The 23,830-nt window shown below is 40.4% G+C and overlaps 1 protein-coding gene across 5 annotated transcripts in view; it reads left to right on the top strand.

Annotated features, from left to right (window-relative positions):
• KLC1 (kinesin light chain 1) overlaps positions 1-23,830 on the top strand; it is a 38,713-nt gene that overhangs the window by 14,291 nt on the left and 592 nt on the right. The window contains exons 5-15 of one of the 5 annotated variants that reach the window (XM_035105184.2): positions 2,615-2,840; positions 3,285-3,372; positions 4,194-4,295; positions 5,091-5,264; positions 6,048-6,147; positions 7,798-7,847; positions 7,930-7,997; positions 9,744-9,852; positions 11,022-11,156; positions 16,240-16,370; positions 21,154-21,220. In XM_035105184.2, the coding sequence (XP_034961075.1) occupies positions 2,615-2,840; positions 3,285-3,372; positions 4,194-4,295; positions 5,091-5,264; positions 6,048-6,147; positions 7,798-7,847; positions 7,930-7,997; positions 9,744-9,852; positions 11,022-11,156; positions 16,240-16,370; positions 21,154-21,220 (1,250 nt within the window). Of the gene's footprint in view, positions 1-2,614; positions 2,841-3,284; positions 3,373-4,193; positions 4,296-5,090; positions 5,265-6,047; positions 6,148-7,797; positions 7,848-7,929; positions 7,998-9,743; positions 9,853-11,021; positions 11,184-14,631; positions 16,382-21,153; positions 21,221-23,830 lie in introns of those variants that run through there. The other 4 variants (XM_035105176.2, XM_060271657.1, XM_035105191.2 and 1 more) reach the window with 4 other exon arrangements.

Here is a 23,830-nt window from a genome sequence, read left to right as displayed (position 1 = left end):
CGTCTCCAGGTCCTCTGCCCAATCCTCTGCCTGTGGGCCCTCTTCCTCCTCCTCCCCCTCCCTCTCCGGGAAAGATCTGAGGTCGCGCCCGTAATTGGCCTTAAAGGGCGACACCCCTGTGGAGACGTGCACCGCATTGTTGTAGGCAAATTCTGCTAGTGGCAGGCGATCCACCCAGTCCGTTTGCCTCTGGCTGACGTAACATCTCAGGTACTGCTGCAGAATGGCGTTGACCCGCTCCGCCTGTCCATTGGTCTGCGGGTGCCGAGCCGTCGACAAGCTGACCTCCACCTGCAGGAGGTTCATTAGCCGTCGCCAGAACCTGGAAACAAATTGGCGGCCACGATCCGAAATAACTCTTAAAGGCAATCCATGCAGTCGGAATACGTGGTCCACAAACAGTTTGGCCGTCTCTTCTGCCGAGACCGCCCTGGCACACGGTATAAAGTGGCACATTTTGGACATGAGGTCCACCACCACCAACACTGCGGTCTTGCCCCTGGACGACGGCAGGTCTGTGATGAAGTCCATGGACACTACTTCCCACGGCCTGTGCGGTGTGGCTAATGGCTCCAGCAAACCTGCTGGTGGCGCTCTGACCACCTTTGCTCGCTGGCAGGTGTCACATCCCCTGACATAATCCCGAACATCCTCCCGCACCCCTGGCCACCAGAAGTGTCTCATGACTAGGTGAGTGGTTTTGTCCCTTCCGAAATGACCCGCCGTTGGGTTGTCGTGCATCTGCTTGAGAACCTTACCTCTCAGCTGTTTGGTTGGGAGGTACAGGGCTCCCCTGTAAAAAAGCAAACCCCTCCTTTCCTCAAAGTCTTTGGCCTGCTCCCTCCCCCCTCTCAGGTCTCTGAAGATGCGGGTGGCAAATTCATCCGCTGCCGTCAGTGCTGTGAGTTCTGCCTCGCTCACCACTGCTGCACCGCATGACCATGCAGATGGGGGGAAAACGTGCCTGGGTGCTGGTGGCAACTCCTCCTCCATGTACTCTGGCTTGCGGGAGAGGGCATCCGCCCTGACGTTCTGCTCCCCCGGGATGTAGTGGATGGAGAAGTTGAAGTTCGAGAAGAACTCTGCCCACCGTATCTGCCGCTGGTTGAGCACCCTGGCCGTTCTCCAGAACTCCAGGTTCTTGTGGTCTGTGCACACCTGGATGGGGTGCTTGGCGCCCACCAGGAAGTGTCGCCAGTGCTGGAACGCAGCGTGGATCGCGAGAAGTTCCCTATCAAACACTGTGTAGTTGCGTTCAGGCTGGGTCAGCTTCCTGGAGAAGAAGGCACAGGGTCTCCACTCTCTGTTGGCGTCCAGTTGCAACAGAATCGCTCCCACAGCTTTATCAGAAGCATCTGTCTCCACCACGTGGAACAGGTGCTGGTCTGAAGCGAATACCCTCTTGAGGCTTTCGAACGCTGCTTGTGCCTCTGGTGTCCACCTGAACTTCTGCTTGCCTCTCAGGCAGTCGGTGATGGGAGCCGTGACACGAGAGAAGTTCTTGATGAACTTCCTGTAGAAGTTAGCGAAGCCTAGTAGGCGTTGGGCATCTTTGCGCGTCCTGGGGCTGTGCGTGCGCTGTGAGGTTCTGTAGCTCCTGCTTCGCTGCTTCGGCCTCCAGCCTCCAATGCTCAGCCTCTTGAGCGCTCATCGCTGCACTCCAAAGTAGCCAAAAAAAGATTCGGGAGTTGCTGTCAGAGGGCCTGGTATGGCTACTCTAGAGTAACGACTCCAGCATGGTCTTTTAAAGCTTTTATTAAGTGCTGATTATTTACAGTGTTCAGAGCAATAAAAATGCATCCTTAAGGTGAGGTGTCAGAACTCCCGAATGGCGATTGGCGCGTTTTCTTCCAGCACCACAACTTTGGCAGACCCAACCTCTTCCCCCTACGTTTGCGTCGCAATTCGGGAGTTGGGGGGATTGGCCTCCCCCCCGTGCGTCCAACTTCCTGTCCCACCTGAGGCATGGGCTCCACAACCCTGCCTGAGCCTCGGACACCACTTCCTGACTCTCCGCTAGAGGCAGAGCTCTCCTTACTCTCTCCAGCGCTTGGTGATGGGCTGGAACTTAAGATGGGAGGGACTTCCCTGTATCCCTTGTCCCTCACAATAACCATGGTTTATCATGTCTGAACTGGGGAAATCATACTTTGCTCTCAAATTATACTGAAGCTAGGATCCAGTTCTGAAACTAAGCATGCAAGGAACAAATCTCTTCTGTGGTTATAGGTTTGGGCTCTCCCCCAGGTTACATTGGCTTGCTAGATGAGACAGAAAAAGCTTGCATCAGCAACCATGGTGGCTGAACTTTTGATTTCCTGCTTTTCCATGAGTTTGGCTACATCCAATCTCATTCTCCTGGGTAGCCAGATACTTTCAAGTGTAACGAATAAAAGAAATAGAACTTGCTAACAAAACATGTGCCAGATTATGCTCAAAGTAATGTGTGTGGGTTTTTTTTTTTAAAGAGTGAAATCATTAGGTATAATAGCCTCATGGAACTCAATCATAGTTTTGACAGTTAAAACATTTGAGTGTGTAGTCTTAATGAAGTTGAATTCATTCATTCCAATTACATATTTATTTTAATATACTTTTGCTTTCTTCTTCCTAGTTCAACAGCCACATAGCAGTGCAGCAGCAGCTGCCCAACAGGGTGGCTATGAGATCCCAGCAAGATTAAGGACCCTTCATAATCTTGTCATTCAGTATGCTTCCCAAGGCAGATATGAAGTTGCTGTACCCCTCTGTAAACAAGCACTTGAAGACCTGGAGAAGACATCAGGTCATGATCATCCTGATGTTGCCACTATGTTGAATATACTTGCATTGGTATACAGGTTGGTATTTAAAGAGTTTTCTAATGTGTTTGATGTTGCAGCTAGACTAAAATACAGTGCTTGTGGTGGTGTTTTGAGTAACAATGTTGTATTTTAGTTCGAAGACATGGCCTTTTTAGGGAGACAGTCATGCAACTTGAATAATATCCATAGTATCCTGCAGTTGTTGTCCTTTTTAGAGATGTAGAGAGCAGCCTCAGCTTATCATCGTGGTCTGTTCTCTAGATTTGTCGCTCTGTTCTAGTACCTAGCCACTGTGCTGTAACTCTGTTGAATAATGGGAGCTTCATAGGTTGAGACATGAAAAGAGCAGAATCTGCACTGGATTCTGACAGTTTCATATACTTAAGATACTGAAGCCCAGCTCTTGCTGATTTTCCAGACTGAATTCTCAAATAATATATTCATGAAATATGGTTGTTAATCATGACTTCTCTAATTTAGGGACCAGAATAAATACAAAGATGCAGCAAACTTACTGAATGATGCTTTGGCTATTCGTGAAAAGACCTTGGGCAAAGATCATCCAGCGGTTTGTATATTAGATAGTTCTTTTGTTTTCTTTCTTCTTTTGTTTCTTCCTTCTTTGTAGTACCAAGTCCTTTTGGTTTCCTTTGAAACTCATTTTAATATTAACTCAACAGGAAGGTTTTTAAGCCCTGGTTTATCGTTAACTTCATTCAGGTAGGTAACTCAATATAACGTCTTGCACTTTTAATAATTAAAACTCAACATTGGTCCACTTAAATTACTTTCTTGCACACTTGTCTGATTCTGAATCATTTAAATGACGAATTTACCTGAAATTCTGAAATATTTCAAATGTGTGTTTGGATTGCTTTTGGAGCAATAGTAAAAACTTTAAATACTCTCCATTGTTAATTTCAGATGTCCTTTCTATGATATGAAACTATGTCACTTTCTAATATATATCTTTTGAATATAGTATTCTACTTCATCAAGAGCAAAATTGTGCATTTCCTAATATTCCTAGCCCAGTGCTTCCTAACCAGTATGTTATAACTAATCTATTGTCCACATGCTTGTCCCACTAAAGGTTTTAGCTCTGGGCCAGTACTTTCGAAACATAGACCTAATCCTTTAGCATGACTCATTCCATGCTTGCTGGATCTTACTACTTTGTTTTACTTACCAACTTAGTAAATATGTACCATCCAACAACAATTTGCTACTATTTGTAGATCACCAAAGGTTGGGCATCACTGTGCTAGTTAAGACACATTTTATGTTTCTTAATTTCACAAGTATTTAAACATCTGAATTGCAAATAATTGCAGATAATTTCAGCAGGTATGTTAGTAGACCTACATAGCTCTTGTCCTCATTTTGCAGGTTGCAGCAACTTTAAACAATCTTGCAGTGCTTTATGGAAAAAGAGGAAAATACAAGGAAGCTGAACCATTATGCAAGAGAGCATTGGAAATCAGAGAGAAGGTAGCTCAGAACAACTGTGTTATTTTTGCTGATTTCTGCCTTTTCAGTCTCAGACTTGTCATGATATTGGCTGTGTGTGTGTGGTTAAAATAGAGATTGTGTCTACAGTTGTGCACATTTAGGATTGTATTGCAATGATCTATTAAGTTTTTAGAAATCAATTCACTGTATTTTGAAGATGTGTCAAAATCTGCTCTCAAAAGACAGGAAAACCCATATTTGTTATGAGGCAGGGAGATCAGGTATCAAGGAACATCTCAGATGGGATATTTTATTCCAGCAGTGTCATGACAGCTGTCACACATCACAGTTCTGAGCCACTTTTTCCTGCACTGCATACTATTGGCTTTGAATGCTATTTCTCGGTCTTCAAAAACAGCAATATGTTTTGGAAATCTACCTTGTGCATATGATTTGGAATGCAAAACAGATGAAAAGTCGGCATTGGGGAGCACCCTAACTTTCCGGAAGTCTGCACATGTAGAAGTGGGGTGAATGACAGAAAAGGAAAGGAATTTGTGTGGAAAGTAGTAATCCTCCCATAGTGTAGGCGGAAGTTTCTTGTGGAGGATTTATAACTGGAAAGTTGTGATCTGGAATACCCCTGTATAATATGTAAATAATTCTGGCTAAATTTGTTTAATATAATATTTCCAGAGGGGGAGTATAAATAGAGGCTTGAGTCTAGTTGAGCCATTGCTAGTGTACCGTAAATATGACTGACTGCCTTCTTTTAAAAGTTTATATTTAAAAAGCAGGTGATACAGTGGTAATCTAGCGTTCCTTTATTTCTAGGTACTGGGAAAAGACCATCCAGATGTTGCCAAACAGTTAAATAATCTGGCCTTACTATGTCAGAACCAGGGTAAATATGAAGAAGTGGAATACTACTATCAACGGGCACTTGAGATCTACCAAACGAAACTGGGGCCGGATGATCCAAATGTAGCAAAAACCAAGAATAATTTGGTATGTCTGCACAGTGGCATGTACAGTGGTGCCTTGACTTACAAATTTAATCCATTCCGAAGGCACCTTCGTAGGTCGAAAAATTCGCAAGTCGAAAATCGCCATTGGAAACGCGATTTCCCATAGGAATGCATTGGAAACAGAAAAATTCATATGTCGAAGCAACCCTATTAAAAATTCGTAAGTCGAAAAATCCCTATCTAAAACCGCCGTGGTTTCCTTTCGGATGTCGAGACATTCGTAAGTGCGCGGCCATTTACCCCATTCGTAAGTTGAAAAATTCGGTTGTCGTTTGTAAGTCGAGGTACCACTGTATAATAATGAGACGTGAGCTACTGTATTTCTCATTTGCTGAAAACATGGGCTTGGATCCAAAGCACTGAGCAGAATGAAAATAGTTCCTAGTGCCAGTACTGTCACACTAAGACTTGCACATGTGCTAGAGGAAGACTTTCAGCAGTGATATATTATACTGTGTCTTACAATTACTGTGCTTCTGCTTGCCCAGATGAAGTACAACTTTGGATCTAGTGTCACTTTTTTCACACCATGCTCTAGTGTGACATGTAACATAGACCTTCTATAATGCTGCCCAATTAGCATAGACAGTATTGAGATAGAATCTAGATAGACCAATGTTTTAAGTTAGCTTCCAATGACTATTATGCAGGCAGAAAAACATATTTGGATCCAACCCTTTGTAATGTGCTAATCAAGTTGCCTTCAGATATCATGTTTCTGAACTTCTTTCAAATCTGACTGTGCTCATGTCATCTCTTTCAGGCATCCTGCTACTTGAAACAAGGCAAATTTAAGCAAGCAGAAACTCTGTACAAAGAGATCCTTACTCGTGCCCACGAAAGGGAATTTGGCTCTGTGGATGGTAAATGCTTGTATTATGAAGGAATGTTAGTTCATGTTGGAGTAACTAGGGGTTGTGAATAGGAGAGACTCAAGTCCTTCGTTAATTTTAAGAGGTCATGGGTTGTTGCTGCTTTTAAATAATGGCAGAACATATTGAGAAATCATTTTAGAAATTGTTACAGGAAATGCTTTGACAAGTTGTTTAGCCAGTGTTTCTCTAGGGTTTTTTTTATGTTGTATGGCAAACCATCTTTAAAATTGAGAGGAATTTTCACAAGCAGTTTTTGATAATGATAAATTGAGTAAGCATGTAATGCTAAATCATTGGCTAATGCTAATTGTGCAGAAGCTGGCAAAAGCCTGAGCAAAGCCTTGAGCTCCCTCTTTCCCTTGTCCTTCCCTGCTGGCAGAAGAACTTCTGCAAAATATAATTTCCTTTCTCACAAATCCTTGCTTCTTGTTAAAGTATTAACCAGACATTTTGGTTTGAAACAAACTCTAGTCAGTTTCTGAACAAAACAGATTCATAACTCATGCCTGAAGCTTGCTGGTTTACTGTGTAGATTTTTGTTTTAAACCACAACTTGTAGTTTGTATGTTAAGGATAAGCCAGGATATATGGAAAGTGAAATTAAGTTCTGCAGATGTCTTCCTCCTACCACCTGTGGGTTGGGAGTGGGGGGAAGAAGAGAAGGGAGTGTGCAAACTCATGGCTTTCTTTCGGTTCATCCCAGCATACACATACTCCAGCTTGTGCACCAAGTGCTAAGTCATGGTTTAATATTGTATACAAACTGATCCCCTTGGGGGAAGGTGGGGAGAGCACTTGCTCTTTAGACCAAGCAAAGTCTAATCCTATTGGGCATGCTTGAAGTTGTTCTTTGGCTCTAGACTTCCTTTTACAAGTCTTGGCAGAATTCTTCAGAGGGTTTTAGGTTATCATGATGCCGAAAAGACTGACTTGAAGAATAATACATTTCAATTGGGCAATTTAAGGAATTGGTTGCATTGTTAATACACTTGGCAGAATATAGTTTGCAAGCAGTAGTTGCAGAGCACTGGCTTCCTTGTGATGAGTTAATTATGTAAGCAGCTTGCTTGAGGTGTCACAGTTGTCATTGTGATAAAAGTGACATCTCCGTATGTTCTAGCAGACAGCCAAGCTTCTGTTTGCATGTGCTGCTTGCAATTCGGTTAACATCAAAGCTGCTTTTAAAGAGCAGTTCCAACCATTTTGTAACTCTGATTTCTAGGTATTCTTTTCCCCCTATCCTTAGGCTGTGAAAAAAAACAAGACATCTACTTGTAATATGTCTTTGTTCTGACACAGTGTGATAAGATGACCCTTTGCTCTGTTTAGCTTATTTGATAAACTCAAGGTTTGCATCATTTATATACAATAGTACTGAGAGTGGGTTCTGATCATTGAATAAAGTGTCCTAGAACTGGGAACATTGGGGGTGGATATCTCTGTAGCTTTCCATAATGTTTCTTTACAGCACAATCCTATACATGTCTACTGAGCAGTAATCCTCACTTAGTTCAGTGGGGCTTCCTCCCTCATAAGTGGGTATAGGATTGTGTTGGTGAGCATTCTTTCACAATGCTGGTCAGGACAAATGTGGTCATTTTATTTCACACAGTATCCCTTTACCTTATTTTTACATAGATGAAAATAAACCGATCTGGATGCATGCTGAAGAGAGAGAAGAATGCAAAGTAAGAGGATACCTGAAGCAGAAATTTATTTTTATCCTTATAGCGTTAAAGATAACAATTTAACACACTGTTTGCAATTTAGGGAAAGCAAAAAGATGGCACTACTTTTGGTGAATATGGAGGATGGTATAAAGCTTGCAAAGTTGATAGGTAGGTACATTTTTCTAAAAACATTTAAAGTGTTAAAATAATATTGTTGACAGTGTGTTGAATTCTGGAAATCTCTATAGTGAAGTTAATTGTAAATATCCTTATGTAGAAACTTAATAAAGTTTGTATGCACAGTAGTCCCAGCAGAATTAGTGGCCATAAATTTACATGAGTCTACTCTGAGTAAAAGTTAATTGAATATAACCTTAATTCAATCAACTGGTCAGTTAACCAGATTCAGTTAACTGGTCTCACTAGTGGAAGCTTGCACAAGGACTTTGGCTAGTGCAACAAGGTTCCCACCCCTCCAAATTCGCAGGGGGTGTTAGGAGAATGCTCCAGGTGGAAATGTCTTAATCATGACTGAAACAGTCATCCAAATAAACTGGTGTTGAAGTACCGTACTACCTAGAGAGACTTGGCTTTGCGTAAATACCTAGAAAGATAAAATTTGGAAACAGAAGCTTAAAGTGACTGGAATACTGTGCAGTATTGGCTGGAAGGCTGGAGCTTCCTAACGTCAGGAGAGATGCTCGGTGGCTGCTAAAAACCCTACTGGCCCTCCTTTTATAGAGGTGGTTGTTTGAAATCACTGGCTACGAGTTAAGCCCACCATTGCTACATTTCCCAACTTCAGAATGGACTCAAGGTCTTGATTTTTAGGGAAGTTTTTAATGTGTGACATTTTAATGTATTTTAATCTTTGTTGGAAGCTGCCCAGAGTGGCTGGGGAAACCCAGCCAGATGGGTGGGTTCCAAAAAATAAATTTTATTTATTTATTTATTTATTTTAATTTCGGTTGGAGCCTATGGCTGATTAACATCCTATACCCTTTTAAATGTGTTGGCGGGGAGGGGGGATTATTGTTTTCATAGAATCATAGAATTGTAGAGTGGGAAGGGGCCCCCCAAAGGTCATCTATTCCAACTCCCTGCAATGCCGGAAACTCGGCTAAAGCATCCATGACAGATGGCCATCCAACCTCTCCTTAAAAACCTCCAAGGAAAGAGAGTCTACAACCTCCCGAGGGGTTTGCTTCTCTTTCGTTCTTGTTTTTATTCTGTGTACAGTATTGTGTGAACTGCCCTGAGATCTACAGATACAAATTTAATAAAATAATAAATAATATTTTTAAAGGTATATTAACGCATGGGGGGACTTGTCCTCCTTCAGGGAGCGGGAAGGGGCAGCAGAGGAATTGTCGCTTGTCACAGTTTCAGTAATCTTAGTCCTTTCATTGCTGCAATATCCTTCTGTTTCTGCTAATTTATCTGTGTTATATAATAGCTTTTAAAATAGTAGTGTATGTGAGGTGTTTTCTCTTGCATTCAAACAGCAAGAGACAAGAACCATAGAATCATGCATCAGACTTAAGTGTTATATAGCAGACATTTTTTGTAATCCTTTGGGACTGCAAAATTGAGCAGGGCTGATAAGGAGGACAATAGGAATATGTGTTCTGTGTCTTTGTCAAGGTTACTGCCTCAGAGCTAGCCTAGTTATATAATGGACAGCAATAGCTGCAACAATACTTGGTACCCTGGCAAAATGTCTTTCTAGTAAATAACTGCTTATGTATTTGCAGACCTATTCAGAACTCTTTGTGAGCAGTAAGTGCCCATTATAAATTTATGATGAGCATTGGCTTTTAATGGAATATTCTGCTGTACTATTAGACAGAATTGTTTCAGGTTTGGGAGGCAATGGTTTCCTGCCGGAATCTAACTTTAACACATATTTTGTAGTCCAACAGTTACAACTACATTAAAGAATCTTGGAGCACTTTACAGACGCCAGGGCAAGTTTGAAGCTGCTGAAACATTAGAAGAGGCAGCAATGAGGTCCCGTAAACAGGCAAGTTGCTTTGTTCATCAAGCGTTTTACTTCTGATAGTGTTATGCTACAGTTATCAGTATTTTGTTACAAAGAATTTGAATTTAACTACAGTGAATCTGAACTGTCTAGAATTTCTTTTTGTACCTCTCGTTGGAAGCCTGCTTCAGTGCAAACCATGATTTAACACTGATCCTATGGCAATGCTATATCTTGGTTAAAACATACTGTGCAAGTGGGTGGACTTACGCAGATGACAAAGGAGGAAATGTCATGGTTAGGAGATTGTCTGTACTGCCTTTATTGTTTTTCAGAAGCAAATATTGGCAAAATAATCCGGATGGGAGATCCCAACTTCCATTGGGGGGGGGGGGAGAACCACCCTGAAGTTTAGTATGAACACTCAGAAATATGTAACTAGATAACTCATTCTTTTACTTTGAATATGTTCCCATTCATGATATTATGTTTAAAAAATATTTTAATAATAATTTTTATATAAAATATTTGATACGGCCACATTTGCAAAATCGTGTGCAGTTCTGGTTGACCTCAAAAAGGATGCTACTAAGAACAAGGACAGAAATCCTGAAGCTGCCTTTAGTGGAGGATTTGTAAACTGGGGAAGTGAGTAAGGCCAGGATCTAAGCAGTTCTGCATGCCAGCAGAAAGCACTTCCACTTGATGAGGGGTTTAGAATGTTTTCTAACTGCAGCCCTTTCTCCTGCTTCAAAGGGTCTCCTGACCTTCAGGAACACATTTGGACTGTGCGTGTGCACCTGTGATGTATGCTGCAGTGGAAGGGTGGGGAACTAAAACACAAATGATTTGCAGAGAATTCTATATGCAGCCCCTTGAACCCAGCCTAAGTTAACAGAATTGACAAACCTAGTTAGAATATAGTGGGTTGTTGGTGGAAATTATCACCTTCAGACAAATTAGTCAAAGCATGTTACTTTTACTAGAACTTTAATTTTGTTGGTGTAGATAATATTCTCCTCAAACTTACCTTTGTAATTCTGTAATATGTGCTTCATGGTTATGCTTCATTTACAGCTAATGGATGCTTATTTATTTGATAATGTTTTGTAGACTCCGTAGTAACTTGATGATAATTGCTCTTCTCACTCATGGCACTGGACTACTTGGTGCAAAGTAAAATGTCTGTTTCCCCTTTACTTGGCTCACAGGGTCTTGATAATGTTCACAAACAGAGAGTTGCTGAAGTGCTCAATGACCCAGAAAGTATAGAGAGAAGGCGAAGCCGCGAGAGCCTCAATGTCGACGTGGTAAAGTATGAGAGTGGCCCTGATGGAGGAGAGGAAGTGAGTATGAGCGTAGAATGGAATGGGGTAAGTACAGTACACAGTGTAAGAAAAAAACCAAACCTAGACTGGCATAGCAGTTATCATTCTATTGTGTATTCAGGGTTGTTCTTGGCTCATAAGCACCTGTAGTTTTGAATGAAAGCAAAAGCAATAAGATCTTGCTTTTGAGGGTACGTTCTGACCAATTAAGCTTAAATTAAGAAAAACTCACTAAAATTTGGATTTAGATAGAAGTGTTTGAATGCTGATTGAATGTCCTGGGTTTATGTATAGGACCTAAGCAGTGGTTTGTTTTATTACTGGATGAAACAGGATGGCAATTTGTTTACTTTATTATCTCTCCCCCCCTTTTTTTAAACATCCCCCTTTGCTTCAGAAGATTTCCTTTTCTCTGGTTCACTAGAAAGCACTGCTGTGCAGTTAAATGGAATTGGCATGGAGAATTAAACCAAAAGTTCTAGACACAACATAGGGTTCTGGATGCAAGTTTCTTGCTGTTTCATGGCATGATGGTACAAACATAAAATCTACCCATCTGCTGATGACAAATTGCTGCTTTCCATTTACCTATGGAAGCCTGCCAGATCCTTGATTAAAGTGAGGCCTTTCCTATCTCACAACATCTAGTTCCATTGCTTAACGTGGAAGGTGTGGCACAGGTTACATTAACATAACCTTTCTAAAACTTTCCACCATTGTTTAACATGTGTCTGGGAACCTGCTTGTTATTTGGTGTCTTTTACAAGTGAAACCAGTTCAAGATTTGGGTAGTACTGAGATGGTTACTACTTTTGATTTCGGTTATATTGGGCACTGGGCACATAACATGGAGTGCTCTGAGGGGCAAATTGCCAGTGTCAGCCTTGTGGTGGTTTAGTTACGCAGTCCATGTTTAGTCAGATTGCAGTAGTCATTGTTTTTCTAAGTTTCTCTTGTGGTGTGTAGGTTCTATTTCACAGTGAAATACTTGTCAGCTATAACTCTGTCATTTGCCAGAGCTTTAGAATCCTAAAGGCTGCTGTAGCTGTCTATATTGTTTGCTCCTTTGATACAGAAAAAGGTTTCTGTTTCCGCTGTTTCTCAGATTGGCTTTGGTGTGTGTTGTTCTAAGACAGTCAATCAGCATATAATACAAATATTATCACCTTAATACTTCCTTAATTTGTCCCCTTGGCACTAGAACTGTGTACTGTACTCTTCCCTGTTTTTTCTTCTTCTGTAGTTGGCATGCCTTCAAATTGTCAAGTGTGAGGGAAACATTTTTTCCCATCCATTTTGTGTTTTAATTAAAAAGCATGCAGGTGTGGGGTTGACACGGGCATTCAAGAAAATAACTAAACAGTATTTCTAGGTCAGTGACATTCACATTTGATAAAACTCAGAAAGTGAACTTTTCCAGAGTAGAATGTTCCACCTTTAAAATAATGTCGGATTAATAGGTTTCTATTTCATTTAGGCTTGCATGCCCACTTTTCCCACTCTATTTTGCTTACTTTTACGTTGAAGTTCTAAACTGAAGTTGATTTTCTTTCTTCTACATTTCCCCCATTTCATGTTGGCATTCTTACTTTTTCTAATTTTGCAGGTGCTCAATTCTGCTCATTTCTTCACCACGATAGTAATCTAACAATTATTATTAATATTTTATCTCATTTTGTATCCCATCCTTTCTTTCTCTGTAATGCTCATGACAGTCCAGTAGCTTCCAAACTGAGGCAAAGGGCAGCCCCACATAGAGCACATAGCAGTAATCTAGTGTTGAGGTTGCCAAAGCATAGAGCACTGTAGCCAAACTGTTCTTATTCAGGCATGGCTGGTATACCAGCTGAAGTTGGTAAAAAGCACTCCTAGGCACTGAGGCCACTTGGGCCTCTAGTTCCAATGATGACCCAGTGAGTACTTCCAAACTACGTACCTGTTCTTCAAGCCAGAATGTACCCACATCCAGAACTGGTAACTGGCCTATACCCCAGATGAAGCACTCACCCACAAGGACTCTGTCTTGTTTAAGTTATCTAAATGCCATCCAGTCTACTGCAGCATTTAAACGCTGACCTTGGGATTGCAAGCCACACCTGACTTGGATGTGCTAATCAAACTTCGTTCCAAATCTCCTGCTTCCAACAGCTTCATATCAATGTTAAACAGCATGGGAGGGGCCAGGTTGGTAGCCTTTGGCACCCCATAGTATAAGTGCCAGAGGGCTGATGGGCAGTTCCCCAGTGCTACTCTCTGAAATAAACTTAGCAGGTAGGAACAGAACCACTGAAGTACAGTGACCCCATTTGCCATAAGCCAAAGCTGATTCTGCCTACTTGGTGCCTTTCACTTACGACTATTACATGCAAGGGTAGCCAATGTGGTGCCCTCCTGATTTTGTGGATCCCCAGCCAACATGGCTGGTGGTCAGAGATTATGGGGGTTGGAGCCCACAACACCTGGGGGGCACAATATTGGATGCCCATGATTTAACGATTAGCATTAGTGGTTTGATAGCCACTGAATGGAAACTTCCATGTATGAGTCGAAGTGCCTCAGCTGCATCCAAAAGGCTCTTTGGGTCCTTGCCATAGACTCTCTTTTCTTCATTAGCATTCATTGTTTTACGATCTTGAATCATCTCAGTCCATTTACTGGCATGATTGTGTAAGGGTTTTAAAAACTGTTTACCTCCAGGAAAGCACTTTTCAGCAGATCTTCTCCACTAAGGAACACCTGTGCACTAGATAACTATGTGGCATGTTTGCGGACACATACTCAGATAATGAGAGGCACTGGGCTGTCCCGTGAGATCTCACTGTTGGTTCATGTGAGCTCAGAATACGTTCAACACTAAGGGGAGCTTGTCTGCCGTTACTAATCTCATTAAAGAGCCCCTACTAAATTCTAGGGAACTCCAGCATTCCCAGGAACGAGGTTTGGAAATCCTCACTCTAATGCCACACTAAGCTTTGTAATATGGGTTGGTTGATAGTGCTTTTGGAGTGGGCACATCTCACTTATTTCATAGAAGTTAAAGCTTAAATTGATGCACCTTGTCCCAGTTGATTTCTTTTAATCACTTTTTATTTTGGCTTGTGTAGTTTTTAAAATTGGAATCTCGCATGCCATAATATACACCTTTGATTTAAAGTAATGTATCTGCCTGCCTTTATTAAGCACCGGAATAGAATTTTATATATATATATAAGGAAAACATATTGATTCCTTTAAAAGTTCAAAGTGCTGTGCAATATAGAACCTAGAATAAAAGACAACAAAAAGTTTGAGATCCTCCATTGGCTTTCTTTTGCATTATGGATACTATGAATTTTTAAAGCTGTTGTCTCTGCGGATTTTGAGAATTTGTACGCAACATTAGCGGGTGACCTAGAAATACTGTTAAGACTAACAAGCTCAAAATGGAAAACTGTTGAACTTCTCCCCACAACAGTTTCATTCAGTTTTTTCTCTCTCCATTTCTGTCTGACAGGCCTAGATGCCTTTTCTGATTCTTACACTGTCTCCTGCATGGCGGGCGTGCAGCATCTTCAAGCTCTAACTTCTCTCCACTACTGACTGCTGTGCATTTAGCAATCCCTTAAGATCCTTGTCAGAGCTGCACTTCTTGTAAAAATGGCCACTTCTTCAGTGCTGGTGTCTCTCTTTCTTTGGGACAAGGGTTCCTCTTTTTTCCTGTACATGTGTAGCTTTGCCAGATATGTATCTAGTCTTACAAAATGTGGTGTTAAATAACCATTTGCTGTGTAACAGATGAGAATTAACAAAACTAAGAATGAACTTGATAAGTAGCTGTTTCACTATGATGAAAGGTAGTTTAAATTATCACACAAGGTGTTATTAAAATGGCATGATGGTGACCTTTACAGAATAAACAGGTGGGTTTTTTTATTTAAAAAAGCAAGGCATGTGCTCCACAGTGCTTTAAAGTGTATTTAGAGACCTATAACATGGGTTAACATCAATATGGAACTCTGGATGTCTTCACTTACCGGTATGCTTATCCTAAAGTAGCAGTGCTGTTTAGTCTTCATGTGAAAGTTCAGCAGTTATGCTTTTCTCTACTAATCTTGGTGTTGGGTGACTTTGTGTATCTGTCTTTCTAACTTCTAATAAACTCACTCCAACTGATGCCTGTTTCTGTCTGCTGCGTAGTACTTTGAATTCTGCATAGCTACTGTAGGAAAGGAGGCTTTCTAGAAACTGCAAGGCACTGTTAACTTGCAGTTAAGTACACATGGATTTCTTTGTCAAGCAATAAATATAATAGGTTTTTGGCCCATACAAACTTGACTTCTGGGGGAAAAAAAGAACTATTAAGAAAAAACTGTCTCCAAATATGTACTATAAAACAAACTAATGTAATGTGAAGCAAACTCTAGATTCACGTTGTATCTTTTTGGAACACAGTTAAGGGCACAAAGTAGAATAACTTCACTATGGAACTTAATGCTTGCATATGCTTTTGTTCTTGTTTATATGCATGTTTATTACATATTGCCCAGGTTAGAGTGAACAAATTCATTAAACGTGTAATGCTACTGCTTGGTGGTGGTCTTTTACTGTATTCATGGTTAGCATGGAGTGGTGTGGTGGTCCTGCAAATAAAAACTGCACCTGTCCGTAAGGTTTTAATATACATTTGCTAATTTTATATTTTATCTGTGAGGGACTTAGGAGTTTTCTCTAATCTCTTGTTTCTTTAAGGAAGGGTATGCAATCCTTCAGGACCTTCTCCTGAGTAAGCTTCATTGAGATGTTGGGGAGCTGTGCAACTTCTCATCTCAATGAATCTGGTGGCATGGGGGGGGGATAATATTGGACTATGTCCAGAAGAATGCTTGATAAATACAAATAATGCTTTTCATTAGATTTCTAGTGCTCATCCCAGAGCACCAGAGAAGGTAACAGCAAATTTTAAAAACAGGCCATTTAATTTTGTTTGAAATTAAGTGATATAATTTTGTTCTTATCATTTAATGGTAGCAAAGTAAGAATATTGGACTGTAGTTGTAGCAACTGCTGAACTATGACAGAAGGGCAAAGCTTTTGCAGTTTTAAATGTGCTCATTTTTTTCAGGATGGTACTGGATCTCTAAAACGCAGTGGCTCCTTTAGCAAACTTCGTGCTTCAATTAGACGCAGCAGTGAGAAGTTGGTTAGAAAGCTGAAGGGAGGAAGTTCACGAGAGAGTGAACCAAAGAACCCCGGGTAATTATTTATTTCTAGATGTGCTGGAACGCTTGGTGCTGTGCCCATCATGCTGTATAATGGCTTTTTCTGCTGTATCTCGTGCGTGAATTGCAGCATAAATCTGATGGCAGATCTCGCGGAAATGTAATACAAAGGATGTTTATAGCACTTGTTATAAGTTAGTCCTAACAGCTGAAAAGATTGTTCTCTGTACTTAACAATTTGATTGTAAACAATGGCTCTGTAAAAGCAAAACTTCCAATGTTATGTAAACTCCAGAAATAATTGCCCCAGAATTACCTATTCTGTCTTGCCACACAGGAAAAATATTGATGCACTTCGCTGAATTTTAGCAGTTTCCCCTTTAACAATAAAATATGAGTATATTAATTCTGAGAACAGGGTTAGGGCATATTTGGTTCAGAAGAACTTAACATACATTTATGAATGTGTGTGTATAAATGTGATTCCGATAGGTTATTGAAATGCTTCATGTTTACTTAACTGGATAAATATTTGCACTTTCATTCAACATTTTTTACATACTAATATCAGCCATTCTACTTTCTGCATAGAAAATGTGTAAATTATTGTTGAAATGAAAATGAAACAAAATACATCAGCCACTCCTTGACATACACCAGAAATAGGAATGGTACTAGTACCAATATGTCTTCCTCTTGAAACTTGCTTATACATGGATCATGTGACTGGATTTGTTGTGCAAAACAGTCAGCTATCCAAGTTTTGTTATCCATGATGTGTATGTGCAGAGATTAATTTCAGAAGAACTGCAGTAGCAGGTAAATAGCCACTGCTCTCTCAAGATAGATTGTAAATGGGAACTAATCAGTATTAACAAGAACCTTTTTTAGGCTTGAAGGTATTTTTGACGCTTCACTGAAGTTGAATACTATATCTGCTGTACAAGTTGCAGTGTTAGTTTTATTGTGAGACGTCAGCAGGGCTTGTAAAATGACCGCTTGATTAGTACAAACCAATGCTCATAATATAGTGTACAAGATTTAGAGTTACACAGAACTCTGCAGGTTGGCGGTTTGGGAGGAGATCCTCTAAAAGGGAAAAAAATAGTTGTTTTGAGTTGAATTATATTACAGTATTACACACTCGTCTGCAGATCATTATGGAAGTTCATAGAATCGTAGAGTTGGAAGGGTCCTGGAAAGTAATCTAGATCAATCCCATGCTAGTGTAGGAAATCCATTGTTGCAGCATCCCTGATAGGTGGCTTAAAAACCTCTAAAGAAGGGGAGTCCACTTCTTTCCAAGACAATCTCCCACTATTGAACTGCTTATTTGTAAGAAAGTGCTTCCCTCCTAACGGAGGAGAGGGATTTATTGTTTTGTTTTTGTTCTTGTTTTTATTAATTATTTTGTGTTTTTAACTTGTATTTTTATATTGTGAACTGCCCTGAGATCCATTAATGAAGGGCAGTATACAAATTCAATAACTAAGTAATATTTAGCCCAAATCCACTTGTAATTTAAACCTCTTTGTTTCGGTCCTACCCTCTGGAGCAACGGAAAATAAATCTGGTTCATAAAATTGCAGAGCTGAAAGGGACCCCAAGGGCAATCTAGTCCAACCCCCTACAGTTCAGGAATGCAGTTTCATCCATCTGAAAGTTCTTCAAGTATTTGGACATAATTAAACAGTTTAGAAGCTTCGTCTAGAATCCCATACCACCCAAAGGGATAGTTCTTTTTTAAAAATACTTATTAGTTTTTATTTTAAGTTTCAATTGTTTATTGTTATCATTTCTGTTAAAGATAACGAACTATCTTCAATTACAGATAGAGAAAAACATGAATGGCTAGATTGTGTATTATCCAGTGTGTAACCTTAGTCTTGCATTCTTCATTGTGAATATTGATTTGTCCTAATGAAAGTGGTATTCTACCAGTCTCTACAAATATATAGAACTCTGAACAGTTACATATTGGTGTTGCTCTGAAGAATTTTAGCTAAACATTTTAGACCCCCACCCCACCCCATGTGTGCAGTCAGAAGCTTTCCTACTTTTCCAAATATCCTCAGGTATAGACTAGGATACAAAGAGCCACTTTAGCCATTGCATAATGATTTCAACACTCCCACAAGGAGTTTTGACTTTGATTTCCCCCAGCCATATCACACAAACTGGTTTTGAAACACCTGGCTTTTTAAGAGGCTTCATGCTTTGTAGGGTGCTATTAATGAGCAACCAAGGTTGATAGGTGCAGAGAACTCGCTGTTTGGTTCTTTGGATCTAAGCCATATTTTTGCAAGGGGGGGGGGGTCGGTCTGAATTGAGGGAGGACCCAGATAAGCAGTCTCTCCCAGCACCTTCATGTCCGTAATCAATTATTACTCAATTAACTTTTAACTACTATCCCCCGCAATGGTGGTGGTATAATTTTCTGATTACTAATCCCTAAAACTGAAAGCTGGAACCTGCTTCATGGTTAACATTTGGTTTACTGTTCTTCTGAACATTTAAGGAAACCCAGACTCTCCGTAAGCGTAGTGATATAATCAAGCAAGACTCCTACCTCAGAGATACCTTCTTGAAGGAGATTTCAGATGTGCTGCAATAATACTAGTGCCAGTTGTAGATTTGAATGCAAAGGGAAATGCTGAAAATAATACATAAACCAGTTCTCTTCAGTCTTGCCTCAAACTTGAAAAATGTACAAGTGCACTTGCCAATTTTTTAATGGTCTTATATAGCTAGCTAACTTTTTGTTCTAAAATTACTAAATTTGTATAGGGACAATTCATGGGCACGATGAAACACTGTATTTTTGTTTGTTCATTATTTAACATTTCAGCATTGCATCTGTGGGTTTTTACTTTTTATTTATTTTTTTATTTGCTTAGAATTTGAGTTTTGTGTTTATGCTCTATGTGGTGCGTTATGTATATTTAGGTTAATGTTTTTTTTGCTTTACTGTATTATTTTTTTATATAAATAAATAACAGGTGTCAACGCTGCATGGCTTACTGCTTCTTTGTGTTGCTAACACTTGTGTTGCATTTAGAAAATGTGTGCATTGTAGTTTTTGGAGGCTTTAAAAAATATTGCTTAAATACAATCATAGTGGCACTGAGGCTGTTTAGGTGCAGCCATAAAGGTTATGCCCAACTATACAAGCATGTATAACTTCATTCATAATCTTTATTTTGATTGCCAGGTCACAGATTTATTATAGGCAAATGTTTGCCTAATTTTTAAGGATGAGAAATCTCACTGACTTCAGTGTTGTGTACACTCTTGTTGGGACTTTTAGACGAACCCTGAGCCATTTTCACTTTGAACAACCAACTCCCAGGGCCAGCCCTAAGGCAAGGTTGGGTGGCGTAAGGTGCCGGGCCGCCAGGGGGGTGCCGTGCTGCTCCGCCCGCGTGGCAGCCGCGCTCGGAAATGGGAGGGGGCGCCGGAGGGATAGTTCGCGCCAGGGCGCCAGCTATGCTTAAGATGGCCCTGCCAACTCCTTTTCTCCCCTGGCTAGCAAGTGTCTCAGTTTTAAGAACAAGGGCTGCCTTTTGAGAACAGTGCTTTACACCCTTCAGTATGATGAGATGGTTAGAATGCTTGTCAGGCCTCGCCCTTGCCTTCCAATTAACCTGTATCAGCATGTCCCCTTCTCCTAATTTGTCTGTGATACGAAATAATTTGGATCGCCATATTCTAGCAAAGGTGCGAGGGGGTTTCAGTGTAGGTTTTTCAGGAAGGTTCCCTGTCCTGCAGTTTACAAAGTGGCTAGTGAGAGCAGTTCTGTTTCCTAGAGTTGTTAATTGGGACAAGTAGTTTCTTCTACACATAGGAAATAGTATACAACTTTTACTCATAATAGACTCATTGACATCACTGAAACCAATTTAAATGTGTCCATTAATTTCAGTGAGTCTACTCTGTGTAAAAGTTAGTTGCACATTAAGGGTTTGCTTGCAAGGATTGCATTTTGGGATTAGTGTGACCGTTTTGATGCAGCATTGTGAAAAAGATTTGGAAGCTGATTTTATGGAGAAATATTAATTGCTCATGCATTGCTCTGCAATATAGGTGGTGGCTACTCGTCTTATGATGAATGCTACCCAGTTTTTTGAGGCACTTTAAATGCAATATGGTTAAATGTTGGATAACTTTTAAAAAAAATCCTTGAACCACTATGGGTATAACTTCACATACTTTTGTAATGCAAATATTGCAGCTGTAAATTTATTGGTTGTTGATGTGGCAGTGTATTAACAATACCCTCTGAAACTGAGAGCTTCATTTGACGATTGTTAGAATAGCAGAGCTTTCACTGCCTTGCACAAGTTTTGCCCCACAATCCAGGCAAGACAGAGATTGTATTATCTATCCCATTCTCTATTAAAGTTATAAATCATACCAAAACTTTGAATATCCAAGCCTTAATTATGTAGAAGCCCACCAAGGGTTCTTTTTAAATACTGCTTTTTGATGGGTTTGCTAATGCTACTTATACAACTTTATCTTGGGTAGCTTATTGATTTTTTTTTTAAAAAAAGAGACTGGACACCTCTCAGATTAAGATCCAATTTAGTAACTGACATTCTGCAGATGGAATGACATCTAGCGTTTCCCAAATGTTTTTGGTGACTTAGCTTTGATATATTTTAGATTAAGGAAGATGCATGTGCGGCAAATGTTGTTATCTCTCAGAAGATGCTAGGAGTTAACGTTGCAGTAAAATTCTTGTTGTATACATATGTGTTCAAAGCGCTCCATTTCAGCCCTTCTGATTGGTTTATCCTTGCATGTTCACTGTCCAGCATGAAGCGTGCCAGCTCACTGAATGTTCTTAACATGGGTGGCAAGGCAACTGAAGATCACTTTCAAGTAAGAAGCCCTATCATATTCTTAATGCAAGTAGATGGTACTGGCAGGGCTTGGATTGAATAATTGGATCTGTCACTGAAATGGCAGCAGTTTTGCATTATTCCTGGTTCTGATTTCAAACATTCAGTTGGCTGTTTAGAGACTGACTGGACCATATGACACAATGTTTGGCAGTACACTGCGATGAACTGCTTCACACATTTTTTGCTATGTGAGCCAAACTCCTTTTTTAAAAAGAAAAAGAAAAAAGTGGCATTTCTATAAACAGCTGCTTGCATGTGTGAATAGGTCTTGTCATGTACTGATATTGCAAATAATTCAAAGATATTCCTATAAGCATCCAGTCACATAGCAGCTAGTGGAAACACCAGATACTTGGGCCTTACGAAAACATTGGACTAAATAGTAAAACTGTTCCCAAATTCTACACCTCAGGATACACTTGGGAATTGCATGGGTGAATGCTTCTTATCTGTTAGCTCTGCTCACGTGAAAATCCCGTGGATATGAATTTCTTGTTTATGTCCTCCTGAGAAAATCTGGAAAAGTCCCATGGAGGTGAACAAGCTACATGTGGATCTGCTGTGGCTTGTGCCTACCTTTTTTTCCCCCAGGCCTAAAACTACTCTTATCTGCTCCACTTGGAGCTGCTCTTAATCAGAGACTTGATATTAGCATAGAAGTTAGCTACCTGCCTCTGCACAAGTGGGAATAGGCAGGACACACCACGCCTGTTCTGTAGTATATTAAAAGTGCTAACAGAGGCTGATCAAGCTCTTGAAAGCTTGAGCCCCACTTGCCTTGAGAGGCCACTGTGCCTCACTTCATGCTGTGGGCTATCAAGAGAGTCAAGAATGTCCATTTCAGGATAACATCCCTGTCCCTAGCTTTGAAAACCAAGAGCAGATGGGAAAACTGTTCTTGGCTGCTTAGGAATGCAATCCCCCTTTCACAATTTTGTGAAAAGATGAGCACCTCTTTGGTCGTGTTACAATAATTGCATGCTGTATTCTTCCACATTGTATAGTGTTGAAAAGTTGGCCTGTGAACAGCATCCAGGACACCTTAATAAATGTCAAATAGCAATAGTTGCTGCGAGCTTTCCAGATAATAAGCATAGACAGACTTGCACAGTTGAACTAAAATGAGTTCTAAGTGACAGTGGCCGGAATTCTATTTGGGTACTAGTTTTTTTCAGTTTTCATCTTCTCTACTGCAGGCCCTTGCCTTCACCTGAAAAAGCTGGGCTTCCAGAGCAATTTGATCCAGCACATGGTTGTAGAGATGGCAAGGAACACCACCTGCTTCCTTGAATGAGTGCAGAAGAAACTGTGCTGACGCAGGCCTCTTTAGAAACTAGGCAGCAATTTTTAAAAAATAAGGGTTACTTTTAAAAATTCACCTACTGAGTGCTTGCTGATGAAAAAAAAAATACTGGGGTGACATTAGGGCAAGCCAAGGCTGCAAAACAGTAGCCCTTGAATATCATTTGTATGAAATACACTTCTCATGTGCCAAGATCCTAGCCTGTATTTCATATAACACCTTCACCAAAATTGCTAGTGTTCTGTATTGTGCCTCTTAACTAACACATAACTGCAACTAACTTGTGTGAAGAAGTAGCGACTGCTTCAGTACTAACCTGTTGCACTTGTCAGAAAGTTTACACAAAGAAAAGGGAGCAAGTCTGTAAAGTCGCATTTCCAATTGTTCAAAATTTTATTGTGTTAAGTTCCAAAAATAAACCCATGAAACAATCCAAATACTTTGAGGAAAAGAAATTCCACTGTTCTTCGGCTTATCTTACTGTATTAAAAAAGTAATGGCAATCAAGAGGTTTTTATTCTGAATTCTTTATCAGCGATCTTTAATACAACTCCAGAGAGAAGTGTAATAGGGAGGATTCCCGCCTTGAGAAATTAACCACTGAGGCAACCTGATCTCATGGCAGGGATGAGATCTGTGCTACTCTTAACATGTTCCAATAAACATGCATTCTCCTTACACAGAGATTATTTGTGTAGAAAACTGTATTTTTAAAAAATGGCTGTCAGTTTGAGCTACATTTCACTTTCTGGGTCAAGTACATGACACAACACACCCACCCATACCCACCCAGAAAATTGCGATAAATAGTATTGGATAAGGTGAAGCGTCAGCTGCTATTGCTTTCAGAGTACAATGTTTTGTATTCTCTTAAGTTGGCCAAGGTTGCTCTGAATTTTACCACTTACAAGGCATCTGTCTCCCATGCTAGGAAATGGCTTATTCATAAGGGCTGTGACATGAAAGACCATATGTAGTGGGGCTCTATTACGGCCCCCTCCTCATGCGCTTGGAAGAAACAGTTCTGAAGGTTGGAGGGGACTTGTCGCTCATATGCACACACACTGCCTTTGGCATTGCATTTCCCTCTTCAGTCTGGCCATGAGATTGGAAGCATCTATTTTCAACCAACTGTGTTTGAATTAAACGAAACAGTTCTACTATTTGTCCCGACAAGCCGAACTTTTAATTTCCAAATCCTGGCTTGCTCAGATAAACCATAGTTGAAAATGGACATTGATGCACGGGAGGGGAGTGAAGTGTGCTTGTGTCTCTTAATGCTAA

This window comes from Zootoca vivipara, chromosome 1 (assembly GCF_963506605.1).
Source record: "Zootoca vivipara chromosome 1, rZooViv1.1, whole genome shotgun sequence".
Classification (NCBI taxonomy): Eukaryota; Metazoa; Chordata; class Lepidosauria; order Squamata; family Lacertidae; genus Zootoca; species Zootoca vivipara.
The sequence above is the reverse complement of the archived record's forward strand: the minus strand, read 5'-3'. Positions and strand labels throughout refer to the sequence as shown.